Source organism: Euleptes europaea, chromosome 2 (assembly GCF_029931775.1).
Source record: "Euleptes europaea isolate rEulEur1 chromosome 2, rEulEur1.hap1, whole genome shotgun sequence".
In the NCBI taxonomy this organism is placed as follows: domain Eukaryota; kingdom Metazoa; phylum Chordata; class Lepidosauria; order Squamata; family Sphaerodactylidae; genus Euleptes; species Euleptes europaea.
Window position 1 is genome coordinate 23,683,751 of NC_079313.1, and position 27,945 is coordinate 23,711,695.

The 27,945-nt window shown below is 48.8% G+C and overlaps 1 protein-coding gene across 1 annotated transcript in view; it reads left to right on the top strand.

Annotated features, from left to right (window-relative positions):
• Nucleotides 1-1,718: 1,718 nt before the first annotated feature.
• The window catches only part of ASTN1 (astrotactin 1), a 270,848-nt gene continuing 244,621 nt past the window's right edge, over nucleotides 1,719-27,945 (top strand). Inside the window, exon 1 of the mRNA XM_056845094.1 lies at nucleotides 1,719-2,049. Coding sequence (XP_056701072.1) covers nucleotides 1,719-2,049 — 331 coding nt within the window. The remainder of the gene's footprint in view (nucleotides 2,050-27,945) is intronic.

Sequence of the window (27,945 nt, forward strand, 5' to 3'; positions counted from 1 at the left end):
TTCACCATTTCGGGATTTTACAGTATTGGTTGAACATATGATAATTGTATTGTGATATTAGCATTGTGTCCTTTTAATTGTGTCTTACATATTGCATAGCAGCAAATTAGATTTTTTTTATGCAGCAATCAGTGCTTTTCTTTTCATTACCTGGAGGTTGGCAACTGGGGTTGCCAGGTCCCTCTTCGCCACCGGCGGGAGGTTTTTGGGGAGGAGCCTGAGGAGGGCGGGGTTTGAGGAGGGGAGGGAGTTCAGTGCCATAAAGTCCAATTGCCCAAGCCACCATTTTCTTCAGGGGAACTTCAGATCGGTTGTAATAGTGGGAGATCTTCAGCTATTACTGGGAGGTTGGCAGCTAGGGTTGCCAGGTCCCTCTTCGCCACCGGCGGGAGGTTTTGGGGACGGGGTTTGGGGAGGGGAGGGAGCCCGGCGCCGTAGAGTCCAATCGCCCAAGCCCCCCGTTCCCTCCAGGGGAACTCCAGATCGGTTGTAATAGCGGGAGATCTCCAGCCCTTCCCGGGAGGTTGGAAGCTAGGGTCGCCAGGTCCCTTTTCGCCACCGGCGGGAGGTTTTTGGGGCGGGGGCTGAGGAGGGCGGGGTTTGAGGAGGGGAGGGAGCTCAGTGCCATAGAGTCCAATTGCCTAAGCCCCCGTTTCCTCCAGGGGAACTCCAGATCGGTTGTAATAGTAAGAGATCTCCAGCTCAACACAAGTATATACAATATGTACAGTTCACACACAAAAATAGAGAGTTCCAAAGGTCTCAACTGAGTCCCAAATGAATGATAATATTGTAATCCTTGGCCATTTATTCATGGGAGGTTTTGCACTGGATTTGCCACTCTTTAGACGCACTTTCCCCCCATCCATATTCTCAAAACTCAGCAATAAGTCGCCATGCAGAGTTTTGAGAATTCAGATGGGGAAAATGTGCATCTATAGAGTGACAAATCCAATGCAAAACCTTCCACGAATAAATGGCCCTTGTGTAAAGTTCATCGGTTGTAATAGTGGGAGATCTCCAGCCATTCCCGGGAGGTTGACAGCTAGGGTCGCCAGGTTCCCTTTTCGCCACCGGCGGGAGGTTTTTGGGGCGGGGGCTGAGGAGGGCGGGGTTTGAGGAGGGGAGGGAGCCCGGCGCCGTAGAGTCCAATCGCCCAAGCCCCCGTTCCCTCCAGGGGAACTCCAGATCGGTTGTAATAGCGGGAGATCTCCAGCTATTCCCGGGAGGTTGGCAGCTAGGCTCGCCAGGTCCCCTTTTCGCCACCGGCGGGAGGTTTTTGGGGAGGGGTTTGGGGAGGGGCTCCGGCGCCGTAGAGTCCAATCGCCCAAGCCCCCGTTCCCTCCAGGGGAACTCCAGATCGGTTGTCATAGCGGGAGATCTCCAGCCCTTCCCGGGAGGTTGGCAGCTAGGCTCGCCAGGTCCCCTTTCCGCCACCGGCGGGAGGTTTTTGGGGAGGGGTTTGGGGAGGGGCTGCGGCGCCGTAGAGTCCAATCGCCCAAGCCCCCGTTCCCTCCAGGGGAACCGGAGCTCGGTGGTCATCGCGGGAGCGGAGATGCGAAGGAGGGGGGCGGCGGGCGGCTGGGAGGCGGCCCCGCCGCGCTGATCGCCCCCTCCCCGGCAGACGAAGCGCCCCCCGCCGCCGCCGCCCGGCTCCCCCCCTCTCGCCGCCTCCCTCCCTCCCTCCCTGCCGCTCCTCCGCCCGGCTGGGGCTCAAGATGGCTTGGGCTGCCGGCCGCCTCCTGCTCGCCGCCGCCGCCTGCTGCTGCTGCTGCTGCCCGCCGTCCGCCCTGGCCACGGAGGCGGCCGGCGCGGCCCCGGGGCCGGGCGAGGCGGCCGGCGGCGGCGGCCCGTCGCCGGAGCTGGAGTGCAAGCTGAAGAGCATCACGGTGTCGGCGCTGCCCTTCCTGCGCGAGAACGACCTGAGCATCATGCACAGCCCCTCGGCCTCCGAGCCCAAGCTCCTCTTCTCGGTGCGCAACGACTTCCCCGGCGAGCTGGTGGTGGTCGACGACCTGGAGAACACCGAGCTGCCCTACTTCGTGCTGGGTGAGTGAGTCCCCCGAGCCAGGCCTCGGCTGCAGCCCCCCCACCCCACCACCACCACCCCACCACCCCTCTCCGGCCGCCTCCCCCAGGCAGGCTGCCAGGCGCTGCCCTTTCTGCCTGCAGGCAGGGCCTGGGGCCTGGCGGGTGCTGCCCGCGGTGCCCAGGGCCCAGATCTCCAGCTGTTGTACTTGCTTGTTGAAATGCTTTGAAACACAATATACACCTTTTGTATCATTGCACTGATTTCTTCCTGGTGGGTAGCCGTGGTAGTCTGTTTGCAGTAGTCAAAAAGGGCAAGAGTCCAGTAGCATCTTCCTGTGCCGGTTGCCAAACCTGACGGTGTTAGCACGGAGCGGCTCTTTACTGGTTTGGCTAATTACCGGGAGGTTGGCAGCTAGGGTTGTCAGGTCCCTCTTCGCCACCGGCGGGAGGTTTTGGGGGCATCCTTCGGGTCCCCTTGCTGCGCCCTGCAACCGCCTGGCCTCCTGTCCCTGGCGAAGCCAAGCGGCCCGGCCTTTCCCGCAGGCGGTGCCCAGCTTCTTGGGAAGGACTTCCTGGATGCTGCAGGGGGGCATTGTGGCTGGCAGGGCAAGCCGAGGGATTCTTTCCTGGGAGTAAGCCCCACTGAATAGACCTGCGGCGGATCATGAGTAGTGTCGGGGTGCCGGATTTCAGGGTTTGGCCTGCCGTTCCTGAGCTTTCGCCGCCTTCTTCTGAGATGCAGTGAACTCTTGGGGCCAGGAGTCTGCGTGAATGGGCCGGTGATTTTCTGTTTAGTGAGATGAGAGAGTTTGTCATTCATGCTGCCCCCCCTTGTCCATCAATTCCTTCTCCATGCTCTTCCCTTCCCCAGTCTTCACAAGCTCTGACACCAAGCTCTGCTCCTACTTTGCTAGAAATGAGTCCCTGGTCTGCCAGCACCCAGCTTGCTCGCTTGCTCAGTCTGTCTGTCTGTCTCAAGTCAAGTTTATTGTATAAGGCTCTAGGCCATTACAATCTAAAACAGTAATCGATCTATCTATTTCCCTGCATTTCTCCCCAATGGAGACTCGAAGCAGCTTGCGTTGTTCTCCTCACAACAGCCCTCTGAGGTAGGTCAGGCTGAGATGGAGTGACCAGCCCAAGGTCACCCAGCAAGCTTCCATGTACAGTTGCCAGATCCCTCTTTGCCACTGGTGGGAGGTTTTGGGGGTGGAGCCTGAGGAGGGCGGGGCTTGGAGAGGGGAGGGACTTCAATGCCATAATGTCCCGTTGCCAAACTGGCCATTTTCTCCAGGTGGACCGATCTCTATCGGCTGGAAATTAGTTGTAATAGCTGGAGATATCCAGCTACTACTTGGAGGTTGGCAACCCTGCTTCCATGGCATAGAGGCGATTCCAATCTGGGTCTCCTAGATCTGAGGCCACTACACCAAACTGTCAGCCATCACCCTCTTTTTCCTAGACTCCCCCACCTCCCGTACATATGAGCATTAGAAGACTTGACGGTTAAGCAATGAGTGTTCCCTTCTGTGCACACATCAGCCATGTCTTCCATGCTCCATGAGTACCTTAACCTGCATGCAGATTCCGTGCTTCCTGGCTATGCTCTTCCAGGCCTTCCCTTCTGGTTGTAGTCACAATGAACGTCTGGGTTACATCTCACCACATAACCTTTCCTTCAGGTCTTTGCTCTGTATCCACCAGGCCTACGCTGTCATGTGCAGCTTGCTCTTCATGTGGCAGCTGTGCATCCAACCCGCGGTGGCTGCAATACCCATATCACTGTAACCAGTAGTGGTGCACGGAGATTACATGTACACAGAGACCTCTTGCGCTTGACAGGCTCGTGCTGAATACTTCTTGGAGGCAGTGGCAACGTATGGCCTTTTCTACCTGTGATCAGGCATTTATTTATTTATGGTATTTTATCCCACCTTTTCCAGTCATGATGACCCCGGCTAGCCTGATCTCATCAGCTCTTGGAAGCTAAGTAGGGTCACATGAACACATGAAGCTGCCTTATACTGACTCAAACCCTTGGTCCATCAAAGTCAGTATTGTCTACTCAGACCAGCAGCGGCTCTCCAGGGTCTCAAGTAGAGGTCTTTCACATCACCTAATTGCCTGGTCCTTTTAACTGGAGATGCTGGGGATTGAACCTAGGATCTTCTGCATGCCAAGCAGATGCTCTACCACTGAGCCACAGCCCCTCCCTCGGCCAAGGAATCCCAGGATCGTATGCTGTGGCAACCCACCTTCTTGCTTGAAAACTCTACAAGGTTACCATACGTCTGCTGCAACTTGAAAGCCACAGGCACACATACCCTTCTTCCAAAGAGCTCAAGGGGCATTGTGCACTTTTCTCCATATTAGCCTCACAACAACCCACCAGGCTAGGCAGAGGAAGAGAGAGACTGGCCCATGATTGCCCAGTGAGTTTCATGGAGTGAGGATTTAAACTTCCTGAGGCCTAGTCAAACACTCTGACAGAATTTCCATAGACTGCACTATGCACAAGCTCAAGCGTCACCATGTATACCATAGCTACCCGTGCATCTCCTAATCAGCCAGGCACATGGCACATTTTATTTGCAACAGGGTGTATTTTTCAGGCAGCAGAGATGAATCCATGCCATGTACCCATATATTTTTTTCCCGTGGTGTAGCAATTGAATTCATCGCCCTTCCTACATGCCTCACCCTTCCCCCCAAAAAACTCCTGAACTCAATCATTCGTATATAGTATTTAACTTGTTTAAATCATGTTATTCTACATTGTTGTGAGCTGTCTCAAACTGCATTTGTTGTGGGAGAGACAGAATATAGATTTGAAAAATAAATAAATTTCCTGCATTCTCATGCACAATATTTCTGGTCCACATCAACCACTTATGGCTAGACAACAACCTCCGTAGCTAGCAAGCCATGCACTGCATGCCCTAGGAGACATGTCTAGGGGTGAGCTTACAGACTAACCACACCTACTAGAGGAGCTCCAGTTCGGTATTTAATGTGTTCCATTTGTAACCCATTGAGAACCAGCAGGATATAGTGGTTAAGAGCGGTGGACTCTAATCTGGAGAACCAGATTTGATTCCCCACTCCTCCACATGAGTGGTGGACTCTCATCTGGTGAACCGGGTTGGTTTCCCCACTCCTCCACATGAAGCCAGCTGGGTGACCTTGGGCTAGTCACAGTTCTGTTCGAGCTCTCTCAGCCTGACCTACCTCACAAGGTGTCTGTTGTGGGGAGAGGAAGGGAAGGAGATTGTAAGCCGGTTGGATTCTCCTTAAAAGGTAGAGAAAACCAGCATATAAAAACCAGCTCTCCTCCTCCTCCTCCTTAGCTTAGGACAGCAGAGCATCACTGGCTCAAGATAATCAGTAACCCTTCTGACCGAGCAATGATGTGATCCCAGATCTCTGTTCATTACTCTTACTGCACACTTTCAGCTTCCTTCCTTCATCTTTCCTTCTGAATTCCTTCTGAATCGCCATCATGACACTCCAGAAGCTACCAGTGCCATCCAAATCAGAGTTACATCCTTCTAAGCCCATTGATGTCCGTAGACTTAGAAGGATATAACTCTGGCTTAGGATGTTACTGTACATTTCCTTTGAGTGTCCACACACTTCTGCAGACCTCTTTTGTAGTCCAGGAGCCCTATGTGGTATATTCATCTCCCTCCACAGATATAGGTGCAGTGTAAGTTGCTTCATATCCCCTACCATCCAGGAGAGTGAAAAAAAATATTTGTAGGGGCCTCATGTCCCATCTTGTTCTTAGAGAAAACGTACATCTCCTTGGCATTCCTCAGCTATGTGTATCCTTGTGCAAACTGTCTATGCACCTAAACTGTTCCCTGTGCACCTGTGTTCTTCCTTCGGCTCACTGGGAGCCTCGTCATTAAATTGTGGTCACCTATGCACATTACAGGAGGGACAGTGGCATGGTATAGCCTGATCTTGTCTGATCTCAGAAGCTAAGCAGGGTCCGTACTTGGATGGGACACCACCAAGGAAGACTCTGCAGGGGAAGGCCATGGCAAATCACCTCTGCTTCTCACTTGCCTTGAAAACCCTATTATTGGGCTCGCCATAAGTCGGTTGTGACTTGACGGCACTTTTCACACTCACATATGCAAATAGCACGTGAATGGCTCCATAGATGTGTGCTTCTCCTCACTGACGTAGCTGTGTTTTGCAAAAGAACTGTATGCCTGCCCTTGTGGAGGTTCCTTTATTAAGAGCCAGCGTGGTGTAGTGGTTAAGAGTGGTGGTTTAGAGCTCTGGACTCTAATCAGGAGAACTGGGTTTGATTCCCCACTCCTCCACATGAGCGGGGGACACTAATCAGGTGAACCTGGCTGGTTTCCCCACTTCTGCACATGAAGCTAGCTGGGAGATCTTGGGCTAGTCACTGCTCTCTTCGAGCTCTCTCAGCCCCACCTACCTCACAGGTGTCTGTTGTGGGGAGGGGAAGGGAAGGTGATTGTAAGCCGGTTTGATTCTTCCTTAAGTGGTAGAGAAAGTTGGCATATAAAAAACCAACTCTTTTCGTCGTCGTCCTCCTTCTTCTTCTTCTGTGCAAAGTACACAAGATGATACTTCACATCCATATGCTTGGTTCTGGAGTTTATCTTCTCAGTCCATTTGTATTTTAAACTAAAAATGCAATTTTTAAACTGTGGGATAGAAAATCTGGGAATTCCTTGGAAGGTCATTAAGGGTTCTGCAGTGAGAAGATTAGCAATGCCAAGGCTGGCCTCTGCCCACACTGTGTAAGTGGCTGCTGGGAGGACACATTGTACCTATGCACCACGGGGACGCGCCTAATAGGGAAGCAATGGGTCTTGCTTCCCAGATCCACAGCGTTCCCAGCTGGGTCCCAGCCCCTGCATCTCTGGCACTTGACTTGCTCCAGACTACCACTGCTAGGGGAGGACAGGACAGAAATGCCTAGTTTGCTGTGAGCAGATAATCCGGAGTTGAGTAATAGTGGGCTTGCATTACACGAAATAAAATTTCCCTTAGAATGTGCAGCCACTGGAAAGTTTTCAGCGTGCTCTAAGAATAGCATTCTCAGTTTGTGCAAGGTCATTGGAGAAGTCCAACTGAGCCTGGCTAGCACTATTCATGAATTTAATTGCCCTTAAACACAATCCAGAAGAGCCCAGAATGCATAGGATTTCCTCGATAGGCAAGTCATTGTGCAATAGGTTCCGTGGAACTCCAAATCTGACAACTAACAATCTAGTTGTCAGCCATTGTAGTGTGAGAGCCAGTGTGGTGTTGAGAGCTAGCAGGTGTAGTGGTTAAGAGTGGTGGACTCTCATCTGGTGAACCTGGTTGGTTTCCCCACTCCTCCACATGAAGCCAGCTGGGTGACCTTGGGCTAGTCACAGTTCTCTTCGAGCACTCTCAGCCTGACCTACCTCACAAGGTGTCTGTTGTGGGGAGAGGAAGGGAAGGAGATTGTAAGCTGGTTTGATTCTCATTAAAAGGTAGAGATAGTCGGCATATAAAAACCAACTCTTCTTCTTCTTCTATACAGAAGGCCTTTTGCAGAATTCAAAGCAGATTGTCCTTGACTGTCCTCTGCATCACTTTGGACATGACCATGGTTCTGTCTCGCACATAAACACATTCATTGTTCTTGTTTTCGCCAAAGGTACACCAGTTTAAATGGGGTGGAAAGGGCCATGAGGTTGCAACCGACTCATGGCGACCTCAGGACCATGGGATTTTCAAGGCAAGAGATGTTCAGAGGTGGTTTGCCATTGCCTCCGCATAGCAGCCCTGGATTTCCTTAGTGGTCTCCCATCCCAATACTAACCAGGCCTGACCCTGCTTAGCTTCTCACCAGATCAGACTAGTCTGGGCCAGCGAGGTCAAGGCACCAGTTTAATTACTTTAACTTTATGAGAGCGGAACAAAGTTTTCAAGGTCTAATGTTGAAAATACCGAAAGCTGGCAGCTCAGGGAGAAGGCTAGTCAAGAGACCTTCTCTCTGCCGCTGAGTTTTCTGTTTGGAGGGAATTTTGGTGTGCAGATCTCTTCTGTCTTGTCAGCACATGTGCAATCTGGCCAAACGAGACACAACACTGGGAATTCTATGAATGGAACAACCAGCATTTTTCCCTAAGTAGCAGGCATGCCTGCTTTGGAATGGGATCCTGGTATGGGGGAAGGGAGGGTGGAAGCCCTTTTCTGATGTGGTGTAGCCCGTAGAGCTGCACAGTTACCCTTACCAGGGCCAAACTGTCCATGACACTGAGAATGGTTCGTTTTATACAGTGCATCTGGCAGAGGCTGCTGTCTGCTTTTGAAGACCTAGATGGAGACAGGAGCCTTTCTCACCCCCCCCCCCCATCAATTTTTCTGCTGAAAGTTTCCCCTTCCCATTCAAAGCTTCTTTTCACATACAGCATCTGATTGTTCAGGCCCGACAATGCTACCCAATAGGATAGTGTTGTTAGTGGGTTTTTTAAATGAAAAGGACTATCATGAGGGATCTTGTCAACCTCACAATGCCATAGAAGTTAGTGTGGTTGTAGTGGTTAGGAGAGGTGGACTCTAATCTGGAGAACTGGGTTTGATTCCCCACTCCTCCACATGAGTAGCGGACTCAAGTCTGGTGAACTGGGTTGGCTTCTCCACTTCTGCATATGAAGCCAGCTGGGTGACCTTGGGCTAGTCGCATCTCCCTTAAAGCTCTCTCAGCCTCACCTACCTCACAAGGTGTCTGTTGTGGGGAGAGGAAGGGAAGGAGATGGTAAGCCGGTTTGTTCTCCTTAAAAGGTAGAGAAAGTCAGCTTATAAAAACCAAATCTTCTTCTTCTTCTTCTTCTTCTTCTTCTTCTTCTTCTTCTTCTTCTTCTTCTTCTTCTTCTTCTTCTTCTCCTCCTCCTCCTCCTCCTCCTCCTCCTCCTCCTCCTCCTCTATACTAGAGCTGGTTTGAGAGCCAAGAGGAACAGTGGTTAGAGAATTTCATGAGGGCTGGGAGACTTGGTTCGGCCCCCCACTCAGCCATGACATTTGCTAGATGACCTTGGGCCAGTCTTCAGCTCTCTGCCTAATGTGCCGTACTCGACTGTTGTGAGGATAAAAGATGGAGGATGGGAGAACTGTGTATATTGCTGTAAGCTTCTTGGAGGAAGAGTGGGATAAAAGAAGAATGGGAAGACAGATTAGTAGGTGTCCTGTCTAGGAGAAGAATATCATTTTCCCGACTGACAAAATATTATATTTTCTCTGAGGAGGTCAGAACAGCAGTCTAACCATACACTATCCCCTTTGAAAGATTACATGATGAGATAATGACTTTCCTGTGGTCACCTAACGGGCTTTCATATCTCAGGGGACTTAACTGCATGTTACATTTTTTTCACAAGTAAAGTCACATTTGGAGCCCCGTGGCGCAGAGTGGTAAGCTGCGCTACTGCAGTCAAAAGCTATGCTCAAGACCTGGGTTGGATCCCAATGGAAGTTGGTTTCAGGTATCCGGCTCAAGGTTGACTCAGCCTTCCATCCTTCCGAGGTCGGTAAAATGAGGACCCAGCTTGCTGGGGATAAAAGGGAAGACGACTGGGGAAGGCACTGGCAAACCACCCCATAAAACAAAGTCTGCCTAAGAAATGTTGGGATGTGACGTCACCCCATGGGTCAGGAATGACCCGGTACTTGCACAGGGGACCTTTACCTTTTTAAAGTCACATTTATGCAGGAGCCCTACTTAGAATGGGTTCAACAGAGTGTGGGGAGAAGAAACGTAGACCTCTCACCCCCTGCGCCATTTCCCATCCTGATAGGCCTGAGGGAGCTACTCATTGTTCAGTTGGGAAAACTGACATACAGCCATGTTAGTCAGAGTTAGGGTTGCCATCCTTCAGGTGGGACCTGGGGATCCCCTGGCATTGCTGCTCACCTCCAGGCTATAGAAATCAGTTCTCCTGGAGAAAAAGGATGCTTTGGAGGGTGGACTCTATGGCATTGTACTCCACTGAGATCACTGCCCTCCCCAGGCTCCACCACCAGAACTCCAGGAGTTTCCAGCCTGGATATGGCAACCCTATCCCCATCCCCCCACTGATGACGGGGGACGGGACCTGGCAACCCCAGTCAGAGTGGAACAGTGTGGGGAACATAGCAGCTCCCTTTGAGTTTAGGAAAATGGTGGTGGCGGGAACATTTCAAGCCTCCTCCCCTGTGTGCCATACACCTAGGAAGCCCAGAATTCACAGAACACATCTGTGACCCAATTTGGGAACATACAGGGGGAAATGTAATGTATGGCTAGGCCTCCTGGCTGGGGATTGACATGTGGGTTTCCACATCCAACTGAAGAGAGTTTAGGTTTGATGATGAGCTTTTCTCCCTCTCTCATAATACTAGAATGCGGGGTTATCTGCTGAAGCTGGAGGGCGAGCGATTCAAAACAGATGAAAGGAAGTATTTCTTCATACGATGCATAGTTCAATAGTGGAACTCCCTGCCCCAGGATGTGGTGTTGGCTGCCAACATGGAAGGCTTTAAGAGGGGACTGGACATGTTCATGGAGGAGAGGGGGTATTCATGGCTACTAGTAAAAATGGATACTAGTCATGATGAATACCGATTCGCGCCAGGATCAGATGAGCATGCCTATTATATTAGGTGCCGTGGAACACCGGCAGGATAATACTGCTGCAGTGGTCTTGTTTGTGGGCTTCCTAGAGGCACCTAGTTGGCCACTGTGTGAACAGTCTGCCGGGCTTGATGGGCCTTGGTCTGATCCGGCATGGCCTTTCTTATGTTCTTATGTGTGCCATGATGGCCGACCTGCTCTTTATGTGCTGCGCAAATGCGATAGCCTTGCAAAAGAAGCAGGAGGTGGAGGTGGAGGTAAGGTTCCACACACACACACACAAACACGCACGCACATGCCCTTCCCAAACTAATGAGCAACAATTGCATGTTTGTTGAGGTAGAAAATGATTGTCAGCCTTTTCAGCCTTGTGGTGTGCCTGTTGTCCCCACAGCATCGCGTGCCCCCACTGACAATTATTTCATTCCCCCTGCTCCCCGAATAATTATTACATTACAATGTCCTCTGATCATCCACATTCAGATCGCCTCCTGCCTCCGAACCTCACCCATCCATCACAACTGCAATGTGGCCAGCATTACGCAGTCCCTCTACTTGCACCTTGTCTCCTGCATGCAGATTGGGGAAAGAGCTGTGGGGCCAGGCCCTGTCGGACTGTCCTCCTCTTCCTTCTGACCTCATGTGCAACTAACGGTGTCTCTCCTCCTCCCCCTTGCCTTCCAGCAAGTTCCACCAAAAAATGCCTGGGAACTGGCCCTCTCCCTCCTCTTCAGTAGCACCACAGCTTTCTTTCTCGTATGCCTTGTCCATGCTGAATTGCTGGAAAACACAGGCCTAGTTCTATCTGCCCGCAGCTTGGCAGCCCTTTCCACCACCAGTCTGGGGGAGTAATGCTGCGTCTCAGCCATGTCACTGCAGACCGCAGGGTGGGGTTCACACGACGGAAGGCTCCTTTGCACGCACGCATGCACGCACACATGCAAATAAATCCTTCATACAGAAAAGTAGCATGTCAGGGAGAAACCTAGGCTAGAAGCTGATTTTCTATGTGGAGTAGGGTTGCCAGCTCTGGGTTGGGAAATCCCTGGAGATTTTTGGAGTGGAGCCTGAGGAGAGCGGGGTTTGAGAGGGGAGGGACTTCAATGCTATACAGTCCAATTGGCAAAGCAGCCATTTTCTAAGGGAACTGATCTCTATTGGCTGGAGATCAGTTGTAAGAGCAGGAGATCTCCAGCTGCCACCTGGAGGTTGGCGACCTAAATGTGCAGGTAGTTTTCTTTTCTTTTTTGATTTTTTTAATTATTTTTCACATATTGTATACAAGCAATTAACATTATCTATTGATCTGTTCCAAATCTAATTTAACCTGCGATATTTATTTCTCATATCCTCTTCTTCTGCTGTGACTTCCCCTCTTCCTTCATCTATCGCTAATTTATCTTCATAATCCTCTTTGCATTTATTTTCTAATTCTATGTATAACATTCAGTTATTAATATATATATATATATATATATATATATATATATATATATATATATATATATATATATATATATATATATTAGAATTAGTCTAGGTCAGTGTGCAGGGAGTTTTCATGCGGTGCAGCCCAGACACAGGTTCACCAGGGTCACACTAGATCACTGGTTCCCAACCGAGGGTCCACGGACCCCCAGGGGTCCACGAGAACTAAATTAAAGTCCGCGAAACAAAGTTATAAACCCATAATAAATTAATCTTTTCAATTAAAAGTTCTCTATTATAAAAAACACACCATATTCAACTATTATTCTAAGTTTAATGTTTAACTAAAAGCTATGATTAAAGTTTATTTTCAAATTCTCGGAATTTTTATTTTGAACCTTGAGATCCCTGCACCGAACAAAAAAGTCCTAGTGGTCCCTGGTCAAAAAAAGGTTGGGAACCACTGCACTAGATGGTGTAGAAAGGTCTATGAATGGTTATCCTGCAGTTATTAACCAGTGAGCAGCTGTGGGTGTGGAGGAAGGAAGGGGCAATGAATACCCCGCTCAGGAAGAGGACAGTTGAACCCTTTCCTCCCCAGCCCCTTTCTCCAACCTCCTGTGTTCCTCCAGAAAGGAGGGAGCCAACGCCCTGCTCTCTTTTTTAAGCCTGTTTGGGGAATTTATTTATTCTCTCTGCTTGTGAAGCCAATGAAGCCAATGTTGGAAGCCAGTGTTGCGGCGCCAATCAATACGACTTGTGGCAGGCAGAGAAGAGAGGATGGTTCTCAGGTGGCATCAGAACAGGTGTTATAAGAACGTGACTGTCTCCATTTTTGTCTAGGAAACACTGAAGGATATGAGCCTAATTGACATCTTGCTGGCAGCTCAGAGAAACAACTAGTTCGTATGCACTCATAATTGACCCAGTACCTGTCAGCTCTTTTATTTTTCTTCCCTTTATTTATATTGTGTTTATGCCTGCTGCTCTTTAAAAAAAAAATCCTATTATTTTCCTTTCTGGAAGTTAAGAATAAAATAGTAAAATAATTGTAAAATTCTTTGTTTAGGGGTTCTCCTCCACATCTTGTTTCCCCCACATCCTATGTGGTTGGTATTAAACAAGGGCCACCATGTAGGGTTGCCAGGTCCCTCTTCGCAACCGGCAGGAGGTTTTTGAGGTGGAGCCTGAGGAGGGTGGGGTTTGTGGAGGGGAGGGACTTCAATGCCATAGAGTCCAATGGCCAAAGCGGCCATTTTCTCCAGGTGAACTGATCTCTATCGGCTGGAGATCAGATGTAATAGCAAGGAGATCTCCAGCTAGGACCTGGAGGTTGGCAACCTTACCACCATGTGCTAGTAGGATTGTCAGACCAGCACTGGCAATTGGCAGAGACGTGGCGAAAGAGCATTGTGCAACACTGTGATGTCACTTCCGGCTGCGTAACCAGAAGTGACTTTACGGCACTCTAGGATTTCCTAGTAACTTTATGGAAAACCCATAGAGATTGGGGAAAATACTAGTGTGTTTATTATGTTTAAAATAAAACATACATTTATGCCTCCTAAATATTCAATTATAGTTCCTTCATACTTTTCCTGGCCTTTAAATGCTTGTCCCAAGAGGTCAGATTTATGGAAAGTATACTGGTTCAGACTTTTGTAGCTGTGGAGGAGTCACGAAGAATATTTTTCTATATACTGGTTTATGCTGGTTTATTAATTATATTTCATTAATCTACCGTTTAAATGGCAGATAATGAAATAACTAGACGTTCTCTGTGCTGGCAGCCCAGATTGTTCAACAGCTGTGATAGCTAAATTCGGTTTTGGTGTGGATTTTCTTTGCAGAGGGATATAAGCAACCAGCTCACAGAGCTGTTGTTGAGAGGATAAAATGGAGGAAGGGAGAATGACGTTGTAAGTTATAAACAGCTAAATAAGTGAGTATTTAACTAAGCAGGCAGGTGCAGCTTGTCCCTTTCAGGTCCATGAAATATGTGCTTTATCTCTCGGTATGTGGGGCATTAAGAGAAAGGCCCTGGAGTGTATGAAATGCCTCCGGCCCAATATTGTGTTGGCTGTCTTTTGTGCAGAGTTAGCAAGGGCCTGTGGCTCAGTGGTGGAGCGCTTGCTTGGCATGCAGAAGCCCCCAGGTTCAATCCCCAGCAACTCCAGTTAAAAGGAGCAGTTACAAGATGGTGTGAAAGGCTACTGGAAACCCTGGAGAGCCGGTGCCAGTCGGCATGCCATAGGCAGTACTGACCTTGATAGGCCAATGGTCTGAGTCAACATAAGGCAGCTTCATGCATTCATAGTGTGGGGGTGGGGGGCAATATAGTCAATTCCCTGTGGCCTAGGGTTGCCAGGGCCATCTTCGCCATCGGCTGGAGATTTTGGGGGCCTGAGGAGGGTGGGGTTTGGGGAGGGGAGGGACTTCAATGCCATAGAGTCCAATGGCCAAAGCGGCCATTTTCTCCAAGTGAACTGATCTCTGTCGGCTGGAGATCAGTTGTAATAGTGAAGTGCCCTGGTTGTCTTATAGAGTCCAATGAAGACAACTGTGTGTGTGAAGTGCCGTCAAGTCGCAGCCGACTTATGGTGACCCCTTTTGGGGGGTTTTCATGGCAAGAGACTAACAGAGGTGGTTTGCCAGTGCCTTCCTCTGCACAGCAACCCTGGACTTCCTTGGTGGTCTCCCATCCAAATACTAACAAGGGCTGACCCTGCTTAGCTTTTGAGATCTGACGAGATCAGGCTAGCCTGGGCCAGCCAGGTCAGGGCAATGAAGACAACTAGGAGGAGGTTAAAAAGAGCAATAGTTCTTTATTTAGCTAAACACAGACCTGGGGGTCAGATAACCCACAAATAAGATGCAGAGTTACTCAACCGAGAAACAAAGGAAAGTCAGTATCATTTATGCATTCGCATGGGGCAGGCCCATGCCTGCTGACAAGCAGATTGATACACAAAAGCACCAATGCACATTCGGTGTCTACTTCACTCTAACTAGCATAACCTGTAGATATTGGCCGAAGGCTGTCTCTAAGCCAGTTCTAGGTCTTGTGATCTTAGTAACTAGAAACCACATTCCTGAAGATGAAGATAATTCAGAGCTCTCTACTGGTGAGAGGCCGTACCAGGCACGAGAGCATGATTTGTTGGTTCACGGCTCCCGGATGCCAACTTCCCAAAGCTTCCATGTGTGCGCGTATGAATACATAGCGTTCTAAACCAGCCCTTATATCTGGGCATTACAATAGCAGGAGATCTTCTGCTATTACCTGGAGGTTACAAACAAACAAACCACATGCTGGCTCAACTGTTATTTCAACACTGTTTCTGCTGTTTGTTTGTTTGCAGCACTGTTATTTCAGCATAGGTTTGTATCACCTGGAGGTTGGCAACCCTATGTGGCGCCCTTCCTTTGCCCAACCCCCCCTAATTCTGTATAATAATACGCCTTGCGCCTTCCATGCCAGAAGCTTGCATCAACGGGCCAGTCGTAGAAACAACAGGCAGGCTGCAAATCCAGCGCCACCTTGGCGCCACACGCTGCGCCGCAGAAAGGCCCGGATGCGGTTGCCATGGTAACTCACAGCAGAGGCCTGTGCTGCCCGCGGTTCCCCCCCCCCGCGCAACGGCAGCCCAGAGGTGCTTCGCGCAGGCCTCTGCAGAAGCAGATCGTGGGGTAAAGCAGGACCCCGCCATTCTTGACAACTTTGCCCCCCCCCCAAAATGCTTGTACTTTTCAGGACCTCTAAACATGCAGGCTTTAGTGGGGTGGGGCAGGAGCCAAGCGAACCAGGATGTAGCAAGAACTGGCCCCCGCTTACCTGTGCAATGCCTTTTGCCACGATGATGGCGCATACTGAGAATTGACTCGGGGCCGTACGCAGGTGTTTATTTGCTGCGGTTTCCCACAAACGTGGCGGGGTCCTAGCCCAGAGGGACTGCAATGTAAAAAAAGATAAAGAGGGCCTGGTCTGAGGGAGAGGATGCCTTTCCACGCAGGGGTTGAGGCGATGGGGAGGAGGGGGAAAGGATTAGCTGTCTAATTGAAAGCGCTTAGCAGGGAAGATTTGAGGAGGCGTTTGAAGGAGTCGGCGAGGGAGGCGTCTGGGTGGGCTGGCGGACGCCGCTGCCGGCTTGGAACAAGATGCCGTGGTGGGGAAGGAAGAAAGAAAGAAAGGCTTGGGTGGGGGAGAAACAGGGATGAGCAAGGAGGCATAGCCAGCAGCAGAAAGCCTTAAATAGAAGGCGGTGTTCTCCATACTTCAGATATCGAAAGGCGTGCTTTTCAAGGAGTTAAAAATGTAAGTTAGGGTTGCCAGCTTCCAGGTACTAGCTGGAGATCGCCTGCTATTACAACTGATCTCCAGCCCGCAGAGATCAGTTCTCCTGGAGAAAATGGCCGCCTTGGCAATTGGACTCTACGGCACTGAAGCCCTTCCCCAAATAGGGTTGCCAACCTCCAGGTACTAGCTGGCGATCTCCTGCTATTACAACCGATCTCCAGCTGAGAGAGATCAGTTCACCTGGAGAAAACGGCCACTTGGGCAATTGGACCCTATGGCATTGAAGTCCTTCCCTTCCCCAAACCCCGCCCTCCTCAGGCTCCGCCCCAAAAACCTCCCGCCGGTGGCAAAGAGGGACCTGGCATCCCTAATGTAAGTGGACTTCATTTTTATTCCCTATGTTTTTAGCTGACTCCCCCTCAGAGGAGCCTGTGTTTACAAGTGAACCACGGTGCTAGGCATGCCTCCAGATCTGAAGGAGTCATGCCCGGAACAGAGACACAACAGGCAGCCTCCCCCAAGGGCAAATAAATGAGCTGCGCCACTGTCATTGGGATCCAGTTGCACCCATGTAGAGATGGGGGCAGGATGACTGCCCCCACCCCAGCAGAGGCTGATTGGAAGGAGGCAAGGCCAAAGCAGGATAGCATGCAAAAAAAAAATGCGGCACGCAGACTCCTGGTGGGGTGAATTCATGGTTCTTTGGCTGGTTGGTTTTCCATGGGTTGCTAGGCTGCCTTGGTACACAGTTTAGAAATTACTGATCAAGGAGTTAGAAGAAGCAGAAAGCATGCTCAGAGGAACTCTTGTTTGCATTATTTCCCCCATGTGTTCCAGGGCTGAACTCTGGCACTGAAAACAGCTTCTGAAACCAGCTGTCAACAGATTTCTGCTGACCTGGCTTGCCCAACCATTGTTATCCATTGTTAGTAAGGTTGCTAACCTCTAGGTCAGTGGTTCCCAACCTTTTTTTGACCAGGGACCACTAGGACTTTTTTGTTCGGTGCAGGGACCCCAAGGTTCAAAATAAAAATTCCGAGAATTTGAAAATAAACTTTAATCATAACGGTTAGTTAAACATTAAACTTAGAATAATATTTGAATATATATTTTTATAATAGAGAACTTTTAATTGAAAATATTAATTTATTATGGGTTTATAACTTTGTTTCGCGGACCTTAATTTCGTTCTCGCGGACCCCTGGGGGTCCATGGACCCCTGGTTGGGAACCAGTGCTCTAGGTGGTGGCTAGAGATCTCTCACTATTACAACTAATCTCCAGGCAACAGAGATCAGTCCCTCCCCTCTCCAAACCCCACCCTCCTCAGGCTCCCCCCCCCCAAAAAAAATCTCCACATATTTCCCAACTCAGAGCTGGCAACCCTAATTGTTAGTAGCCAAGCCACTGAGAAGAAGACTGCGTAGCTGAGAGCAGTGTGTGGGTGTGTGTGAAAGCTGTCTAAATTTATCTGACCCTGCTCTCTCCATCTGACAGCAACAAGGTGGAGCAGCCTTGATACCGTGGAGCTAGCTGGTTGCTCAGTTGGCATGGGTCAGGATCCGACCATCTGTGAAGACACAGCCCTTTGGTGTCTGTGATGGACTCTCTGCCCATGGGGAAGGAAGGAGGGCTTGTGTGTGCGAGGTTGCTAACTTCCTTTAGGAAGAGGCCAGCTTAATTGGCTCGACGTCCATCTGAGTCCACAGTTGTAGCCCGAGGCTGTTGGATGAGTTCTATGTAAAGAGAAGCAGTGATGGGGAAAGAAGCTGGACATGTAGAAAGGAAACTTCCCCTTCTCCTGTAGAGAGAGTTGGCCAAACGGCAGTCACTGGAGGTTAATTCAAAGGAGCAGTCCAGTTGGGAGCCATAGAGCTTGCTGCTTCCAAGCTCCTGGAAGGGGAACTCGGGACCAAATTTACCTGGAGTTCCAGGCTATTTTGCTCACTGTTTTTAAAAACCAATAAGCAGCCTAAGCAGGGGCTCTTCTGAATAGGGGAAAGGCAGGTGGAAGAGAGGGCTGCTTCACCCTTTCCCTCCTGCTTCTCTTTTGGCTGCAGGCTGTTGTTCTTATTATCGTATTCATGGTGGAGAGGGGTAGTCATGGCTACTAGTTAAAATGAATACTAGTCATGATGCATACCTATTCTCTCCAGAATCAGAGGAACATGCCTATTATATTATGTGCTGTGGAACGCAGGCAGGATAATGCTGCTGCAGTTGTCTTGTTTGTGGGCTTTGTAGAGGCACCTGGTTGGCCATTGTGTGAACAGACTGCTGAACTTTATGGGCCTTGGTATGATCTAGCATGGCCTTTCTTATGTTCTTATGAAGGGGAAAGGATGCTGTTTATTATCCTCCTATGTTTAGGAAAGCAGTTTGGGAGCGAGGAAGGGTGGATGAGTTTTGAGTGGATAAGCAATAAGAAGGAAGAGGGTCGAGCGGGCCCTTTCCATTCTCAGTTGCCGCATCCAAAGCTACTTTTAAGAATTTATTTGCTTTATCGATATTCCATCATTCTCCCTGATGTGGATTGCAGGATATAAAACAGTGCAGTCTGACTTTATAAAACAATTAATGAACAATGTAACAGGAGTGGGATAACAGAATTAGAGAACAATGCAAGTAACAAAGCATCTAAGGCAAGGTGTACTATAAACAATACAGCAAGTGGAATTACAAGGTAAAGACAATACAGTGAAAGCAGGTGATACCTACAATGATCACCGCCGTGGATTTACCATCCTATTCCATTATAAAATGCCCTCCTGGGCTGTTAATTCTCCTACATTTCTAATCGCTTTTCAAAAATGCTGTCTTGAACATTATTGTTTTGCCATTCTGCAGAATGACAGAAGTGCGGGAGCGGGAGTAGAGACCATTAGCAGGTGGATGAGCATAAGAATGCAAGAACATAAGAAGACCCCTGCTGGATCAGACCAGTGATCCATCTAGCCCATTATCCTGTCTTGCATAGTGGCCTACCAGTTCCACTGGAGGGCCAGTAACAGGGCACAGAGGCTGAGGCCTTCCCCTGATATTGCCTCCTGGCACTAGGACTCAGAGGTTTGCTGCCTCTGAACGTGGAGGTTCCCTTTAGTGACCAATGGGGGTGGGGATTGGAGATTCTGTATATCATCTAGCCGGGTCTTGATGTTACCCTAAGTAGGCAGTCTCCACTTTAGTTGGGGAAATTAGCTGGCGACAGAGAGCAAGAAGGGGGTAACAGGGATCTATAACCTATGTATACCAGGATAGTCCTGGGTGAAAACTCTCAAATGAGCAGGCAGTTGTATAATTAAAATTGGTTTCATTAAAGAATAAAAATAGTGAAACAAGAAATATATTTTAAGCAATGAACATACCCACACAAAGCATACAAGAGCTGACTAAGAGAAAAGGGAGGAAGTTGGATAGGGTTTCAGGGATGGGTGATAGTTACCAGTCTTGAAGAGACGTCTGGGGAAAGCAGCGCTAAAGAGGAAAATGACCAGTGTTTCCAGGAGCTACGGGAAGAGCCCACATGCAAGAGGGGATGTGTGCACAGATCCAGAACACGCACACACACACACACACACAATGAATGGCCAAAGGACCAATATTTATACCCCATAATAGGTCCTGAGGCAGTATGATGTTAACTGGCAGGAAAACCAGATACAAAGTATTGATTGCCTTTGGGGTCTCCCCCAAAATAAGATAGAAGAGGCTTGATGAGTTGTTAGGACTCAAGATAATGCTTGGCCTGTTCTATTGAATACTGATGGATTGGCGGGATGGGTGCAGATAGGGTAAATAATGGTCTGCTCAGAGCGCTGATTCAATCACCTTAGGGCGACACAATGGGGATTAGCTGGCCCCATTTCCAGCCAGGCACTTGTTAGGGCCAGGGGAAAAGTTCAGCGGCCAACTGCCTTCCTGCCCAGGCTTGACACACAAGATGGATCTCAAAACTCTGAGAGGCATTCATTTTGTGGGGAGCAGTGGCTTGCTCTTATGCTAGTCTTTGGCCCCTGTGCCTTTGTGGCACCCCTTAGCGGGACGAGGGGTCTGACTGCTTACACGGAGAGTAGATCTCTTACAGAACTGGATTTGCAGCAGCGTTACATGGGCCCAGACTGAACCTTGTTGTGCCAGCTGTCAGGGCTTCTCTGTCTCTGCTTTGTCCCAAGTGTTCTGGAGAGTCCCTCCTGTAAATAGTCATGATGTCTGTTTCCTGTCTCACAGGAAGAAGTGCCAAATAGCTATGTGTGCACTGTGCCATTCAAAGGCCACCTCAGTCTGTGCCATTTTACTTTTCTATTCCTGAATTGATAGGGAATTGTTAACTGGAGGACCATCTTTGGAGGATAGTGCCCTAGAAATAGCTGTGGGATCATTAGAACTGGGGGCTTGTGCATCTATGACAGCTGGTGACTCAGAGGCATCAGGGCTGTATGAGGCCCCTGATGTACTATCATCTTCATTAGACTAGAGGATGGCATTGAAGTCCTGTAACTGGGGCTCTGAGCACATGAGGCTGCCATATACTGAATCAGACTATTGGTCCATCAAGGTCAGTATTGTCTTCTCAAGCTGGCAGCGGCTGTCCAGGGTTTCAAGCAGAGGTCTTTCACATCACCTGGTCCTTTTAACTGGAGATGCCAGGGATGGAACCTGGGACCTTCAGCATGCCCAGCAGATGTTCTACCACTGAGCCATGACCCCTGTTGTTAGTTTATGACATTGGCACTGGGCAGCCATTGCTGGCCCTTCGGTCACTCTTGTCCGCCCTAACAATAGGGTGTTACCTTGTCAGATCTGAGTTGTGAAGTGAGATTCAAGAACTGTATTTCCTGCCCTGCCTGTGCTCCCCTGCTTGCTGTGGCAAGCAGGACTCCAGTTTTGGCCTAGAACAAGGAACCAGAAGAATGGAGGGAGAGAAACTGTCTCCAAGTGCTGCCTTTTTCATGCGACAGCCACAATTAGTGGATCATGAGCTGGGTGTCTCAGTGGTGAGCTGTACCTGGGGCTGGCTGTCCATGGAACCATGGATGGCAAGGTTTGGGTGTGTAGTGGGTGTGCATTATCCTCCCCTTAAAACTGCTTTGCAGATTACACCTCTAAATAGAGAAAGGTAGATGCACTCTCACTGAAAGACCTATATAGGAATCTATTTATAGTACGCAAGAACAAATAAATCCAAAATCTGTGCCAAAGATAGTCAAATGCTGTCTTCAAAATTTATTAGGAAAAAATATACATATAATATAAATGTAGGCCTTCTCAACTTGCATGCTTTGTTAGAAACCTGATATGTTTGTTTTTGTATACGTTGGTATTTTTACTGCAAAGAATGTGTAGGAGAGAGGGGCACAGAAAATAGATGGGTAAGAATGGACTTGGCAAGAACCCATAAGCCAGAGATAAACAATTTTTACACGGCTCATAAGTTTCATCCCTTTGGATCTGTTTTGCAGATAGTGCCTGCTTAGCCTTCAACTTATTTCCAAAACCACAAAGGCTAGACATTTGCTTCAAAAGTAACTTGCGGGGTTTTTTCATAAACCAGATTCTCTGCAAGGTTTCAGATTCCATGTGAAATCCATTGTCACATGCGAAGAACGAGCATAGCTACTGGTGGACAAAGCAGAGAAATTGGAAAGAAGTATTTGTGTATGGGCGGTGGGGCGGGGGGAGGTTCTTTTTAGTCATGGAGGCTAGAAACTTTGCTGTCACCAGTTTGATGTAGTTGTTAAGAGCGGCAGACTCTAATCTGGAGAACCAGGTTGGTTTTCCCACTCCTACACATGAAGCCAGCTGGGTGACCTTGGGCTAGTCTCAGTTCTGTCTGAACTCTCTCAGCCGCACCTGCCTCACAAGGTGTCAGTTGTGGAGAGAGGAAGGGAAGGAGATTGTAAGCTGGTTTGATTTTCCTTAAAAGGTACAGAAAATCGGCATATAAAAACCAGCTCTTCTTTTCCTGCTTCTTCTTCTTTCTCCAGTTCAAGGTAAATTGCAGATGCCAGAGCCTCTGATTCAGATTAGGGCCACGGTGCAGGAGGAAAGGAAGTGTAACTCTGTCCTGACTTGTGTGGTTTACTTGATGAAAACCACTACCATCCCACCTATTATTAGCCCCCGAAGTGTGTACTCTTGTTTAGGTTTGCATTGGCAAAGACTGGAATCGCCAAACCAGGAAATAGCATGCAAGCATGCAGTTGCTTTGAACAAAAAAACAATTTGACATGTTTGTTTGTATACATTGGTGCCCCATTTGTTGCTTGTGTCTTCTGCAGCTTTCGCATGTGAAAATACTCCAACTGTCCCCCAGTTTGCTGGTAAACACTAGTTGAATCTCTATTCCCTTTAGCACCCCATTAAAACAATCAGCTTAATGGTGCACTTGGAACTGCAAGCACTAAACCCAATGGGGGTAGACTGCAGCCGAGTGTCAAGGCAAACAAACACCCCTTTGAGAAAAGGGGGATGGATGCAGCCCATTCTGTAAGTACCCTACCACGCAGAACAAGGGTTGGCCTTGCTCTTCAGGGAGGGATTCAATACTGGGAGTCCTTGGAGTGTTCTAGGATCCCTCCTGGGTCAGTGAATGGGACTGCAACAAAACAAGTGATCAAGTGGAAGGAGAGAGTTCAGAAACTTGGGCGACTCTGGTGTGGGGTGACCTGTTGCGGGTGAAAAGGGGAAGGACATGATTCATTATCACTACAGAACTGAAACATCTGTAGGCGTAGCTAGAAATCCTTCCCTGTTTGGTCTCTGAAAGGAGCAGAGCAATTGTGTGTCTACAATGAAAGGGCACCAACCAGCATCTACCGCTGGGAAAGAAGTCCGCAGACACGGTGGCCTGGAGTTCATTATCTTCCACCTTCGCCGGCGACTTTTAATGAGCTGGGCTTGCTTCGGCGCTGCTCTCTGCTCCTCCTCCTCCGAGGGTTTGGCTCCCACAAGTCCAGCTCCTCAGGGCTGTGCAGAACCAGCTGGCTGGCAGGGCGGCAATGAACCGAGTGCACTTGACAAGGGTGACAGGGCCTGTCTGCAGCTCTGCGAAGGCCAGGCGAGGAGGTGACATGAGGAATTAACCTGTCCTTGGAACATTTGCGGAAGTGACAGGGGGCTAAGGGGAGGGGAGAAGAGGAATAATACACGCAGGTGTCCAGAGAAAATCCTCCTTCGCATGACCTTGTAAAAATTAACAGGTGTTGTTTCAGATCTTGTTTGTAGTTTGGGTTGGCACCTTTTTTAATGACTCTGGCCCAGCTACTTTGAACTGCAACAACTCCTGTAAACAGAAGCAAAGCTTTTCTTAGCAAGGAGATTAAGTGATGGGGGAAAGCATAACATTTGCATCTTGGGCAGCTGCTACAGTGGGTAGAAATTAAGCTGATCCCCTTAGTCTGTGTTGGCCAGCGTAGTGTAGTAGTTAAGAGTGGTGGACTCTAATCTGGTGACCTGGGTTGGTTTCCCACTCCTACACATGAAGCCAGCTGGGTGACCTTGGGCTAGTCACAGTTCTTTCAGAGCTTTCTCAGCTTCACCTACCTCAGAAGGTGTCTGTTGTGGGGAGAGGAAAGGAAGGAAGAAGAAGAGTTGGTTTTTATATACCAGATTTCTCTACCAGTAAGGCACAATCAAACTGGCTTACAATCACCTTCTTCTCCCACAACAGACACCCTGTGAGATAGGTAGGGCTGGGAGAGCTCTTAATAGAACTGTGACTAGCCCAAGGTCACTCAGCTGGCTGCATGTGCAGGAGTGGGGAAACCAACCCGGTTCACCAGATTAGTGTCTGCCGCTCATGTGGAGGAGTGGGGAATCAAACCTGTTTCTCCAGATCAGAGCCCACTGCTCCAAACTACTGCTCTTAACTACTACACCACGTTGGAGATTGTAAGCCAGTTTGATTCTCCTTAAATGGTAGAGAAAATCGGCATACAAAAACCTCCTCCCCCTTCTTTTTCTTCTTCTTCTTGTATTACAATTGGGTGTGTTGCTGTACCAGCTGAAGTTCCCCAGCTACTTTATTGCAGTATGTCAACAGGGTGGAAATGTACATTGTAAAGAGCGGACACCATGGGTCCCCCCCACACACACATGCATGGTGTGACCCTCTCCCATATTACTAGAACTTGGGGGCACCAAATGAAGCTGATAAGCAATTGATTCAGGATGTACGAAAGGAAGTAGTTACTCAACGAATAATTAAATTGTTGTATTCACTGTCTAGGGATGTGGTGATGGCCATGAGCATAGATGGTGTTAAAAGGGGATTATACAGATTCATGGAGGAGAGAACCAAAGGTAGCTACTAAGAATGGTTGTGTGTTCTCTGTAGTGAGAACCCCACCTTGTGGAATGCCATGCCTCAGGAGGGTAGGAAGGCTCCCGTGCTTCAGGTACTTCGTGAACGATGCAAAACGCTCCATACAGTTCTCTTCAGGAGGGTGTTATAAAAGGACTATTAAAGGGACTATTCTGTTCAGGAGATGTTTCAAGGAAGGGAACAAATCTGTAGACTTTACTACTGTGTGGTATGTGTTATTTGTTGCTATATGCATTGCCTGGTTCTCAGTGCATTACGTATTTCTACTTGTTTAAAACGTCATGCTTTGTTCCTTTACCTATGTGCAGATTTCTGTTTGTTTCAGATTTCTGCAATCCCAGTCCTGTTTTGTTGCCTATTCGAGATCTCGTCCTGTTGATTGCATTGGCTTCCACAGTATAATCCACCCAGAGGGAGGGGCTGTGGCTCAGTGGTAGAGCATCTGCTTGGCATGCAGAAGGTCCCAGGTTCAATCCCCGGCATCTCTGGTTAAAGGGACTAGGCAAGCAGGTGATGTGAAAGACTTCAGCCTGAGACACCCTGGAGAGTTGCTGCCAATCAGAGTAGACAATACTGACTTTGATGGACTGAGGGTTTGATTCAGTATAAGGCAGCTTCATGTGTTCGTGTGAGTCTCAGTGAGAAAGCTGGACTATAAATAATGTAAATAAAATAAAAGGTGACTAAAGGGAACCTCTGTTTACAGAGGCAGTATACCTCTGAAGACCAGTGCTGGGAGGAGACACTGGGGAAGGCTTTGCCCTCTGTGCCCTGTTTGTTGGCCCTCTGGGGCAACTGGTATGAAACAGGATGCTGGATTGCGTAGACCACTAGTCTTGTCCTACAGAGTTCTTATGACAGACATACTACTAAGGTTATGCTGATTCAGTCATCATTCTTTTCCTTGCCCTCATTTCCCAGGTTAACCCTTCTTTAAAATAAAAACAGTATCACATTCATGTTCATTGATTTATACACTCATCCTTCAAAAACATTAATAAGTCCAGCCCTGCAAACAATTTGAAAACAGTTGCAAAGTCTACTCCAGGGAGTAGTAGAACATGTTGGGTGACTTCACAGGTGCTATCCTATTGGTGCTTTCCCCAGCCAGTTTTCCCTATTCCAAACTGAGTCACAGTTTGCGAAACGTTTGCTTTTTTCAGTGTTTGCCCTCCAAAGATACATTTGTGCTGAACAAGATGAACATGGTTCCCAACCAGGCTCTCTGCTCTAACAATGCAAGATCTGTCTTCAACCCTAGGATGCCACCTGCTGCCTTATCCCCATTGTGGAAAGATGACAGGATTCTCATCGACAAATTTCTGGTTGCCAGAAACCAAAGCAACTGCAAATTTGTCCATTAATGTATCTGTGAAGTACAACTGGAGATTGCACAGATATCCCAAATTACTGGCTGCTGATTCATCCCTGCCAGCGCTCTGATCTCTGAATGGAGAGGCCAAGAGGTACTAGTTGAGTGTGCAGCTTGGTATCTCATTATTTTTCCTGCCTGCTGGGCAGGAGGACTTTTTTGTTCTTCAAGGGAGCCCTTTGGTGTCTTGTCATTTTCCCCCATATAATTTATTATGGGGAAAGAGCGAATCCAGCGTCCGGGCAATAAACAAGAGCTTATTACTCCCCGGAGCAGGGCAGTTTGGGGGTCAAACCACAGATCCAAGGACTCCCAGAGTTCAGCCTGCAGCGGAGTTTGGTGTACACCTCTGAGCAAGGACCCGGGTGGCAATGGTCAGCTTTTTGTTGCCTTCGGCCCCCATTTTTTATACAGCAGTGAATCTGGGGAGGCATGAATGCCGGTAAATGGTAACTGCCTGGATTTCTTTGCTTTAAGCATATTTAGAGAGAATAGTCCCTTAGTGAGGAAAGAAAACCAGCAGTCCTCTTGGTGGTCATGGCTGTGGAGCATGGCATAAGAACATAAGAAGAACATAAAAAAGCCCATGCTGGATGAGACCAAGGTCCATCAAGTCCAGCAGTCTGTTCACACAGAGGCCAACCAGGTGCCTCTAGGAAGCCCCCAAACAAGATGGCTGCAGCAGCACCATCCTGCCTGTGTTCCACAGCACCTAATACACTAGGTATGCTCCTCTGATCCTGGAGAGAATAGGTATGCATCATGACTAGTATCCACTTTTACTAGTAGCCATAAATAGCCCTCTCCTCCATGAACATGTCCACTCCCCTCTTAAAACCTTCCAAGTTGGCAGCCATCACCACATCCTTGGGCAGGGAGTTCCACAATTTAACAATGCAGAGGGCATGCTCCCCTACCAAACCTCCCACTGAAAGGTTTACAGTATCCCTACACACCAGTCACTGAATGTGAGGTTATTATCTCTGTTTGGAGGTCTCCTGGCCCACAGACACATTGGGCAGGATTGTAGTACCCTTAGATGTTTTAATGGCCTTCGATAATTTGGTCTCAAATAGGCCCCGTACAGGTCTTTTCCTCCTGTCCGCCATGGAGTGCATCCTTTAATGCACTCACAAAGATAGGGGAAAGGCAAGCACGGGGGGGGGGGTGTTTCCAGCCCCCTCTCTCTCCCCCCCCCCCATCTCTCTCCCTCAGTGCCTGAGTTTGCCTGGCAGGACAGGTTTGTTGTACCTCTGCTGGTTAAATTGGAGAAGAGAGGAGAGTCTCCCCTGGAGGTGACGCTGATTCCCCTTGGCAGCATGTGGGGGCTGCCACAGGGTCTCTGTAACACTTGATGATCTCCTGAGGCAAGCCTCTGGCTGCAGGTTGACTCTTCCTTTGCAGTCAGAGCACAACGGGAGGAGTCTGCGCTGCATCAACCTTCGTTTTACTTTTCCCCCCATTTAGCCACTACCTGCATTCAACAAAATAGCAAATTCCAAGCATGCGGGAGCAAAGAGATTTCACTTGGTCCTCTCTTCCTCCCCTAGTTCTCCCCCATGTATAAGAAGAAGAAGAAGAGTTGGTTTTTATATGCCGACTTTCTCTACCACTTAAGGAAGAATCAAAGGTCATTTATGCATGGTCGCTTTAACTTCCTTTATTCCCCGTTTCAGCCAGGATCAAAGTAACCCGGGTTGGGGGAAACTGTTTGCATCGGCTGGAATGATCAGGGACAAAACTGTGTGCTAATGGAGGCATGAATACAGAAAAGCAGCCTCCCCAGTTCAAATCAAGCCCCACCCGTTTAAATGCTGCTCTGCAATTGGCTGACTTCGCAGTACTAACCCTGAGAGAAGATCTCCTTCC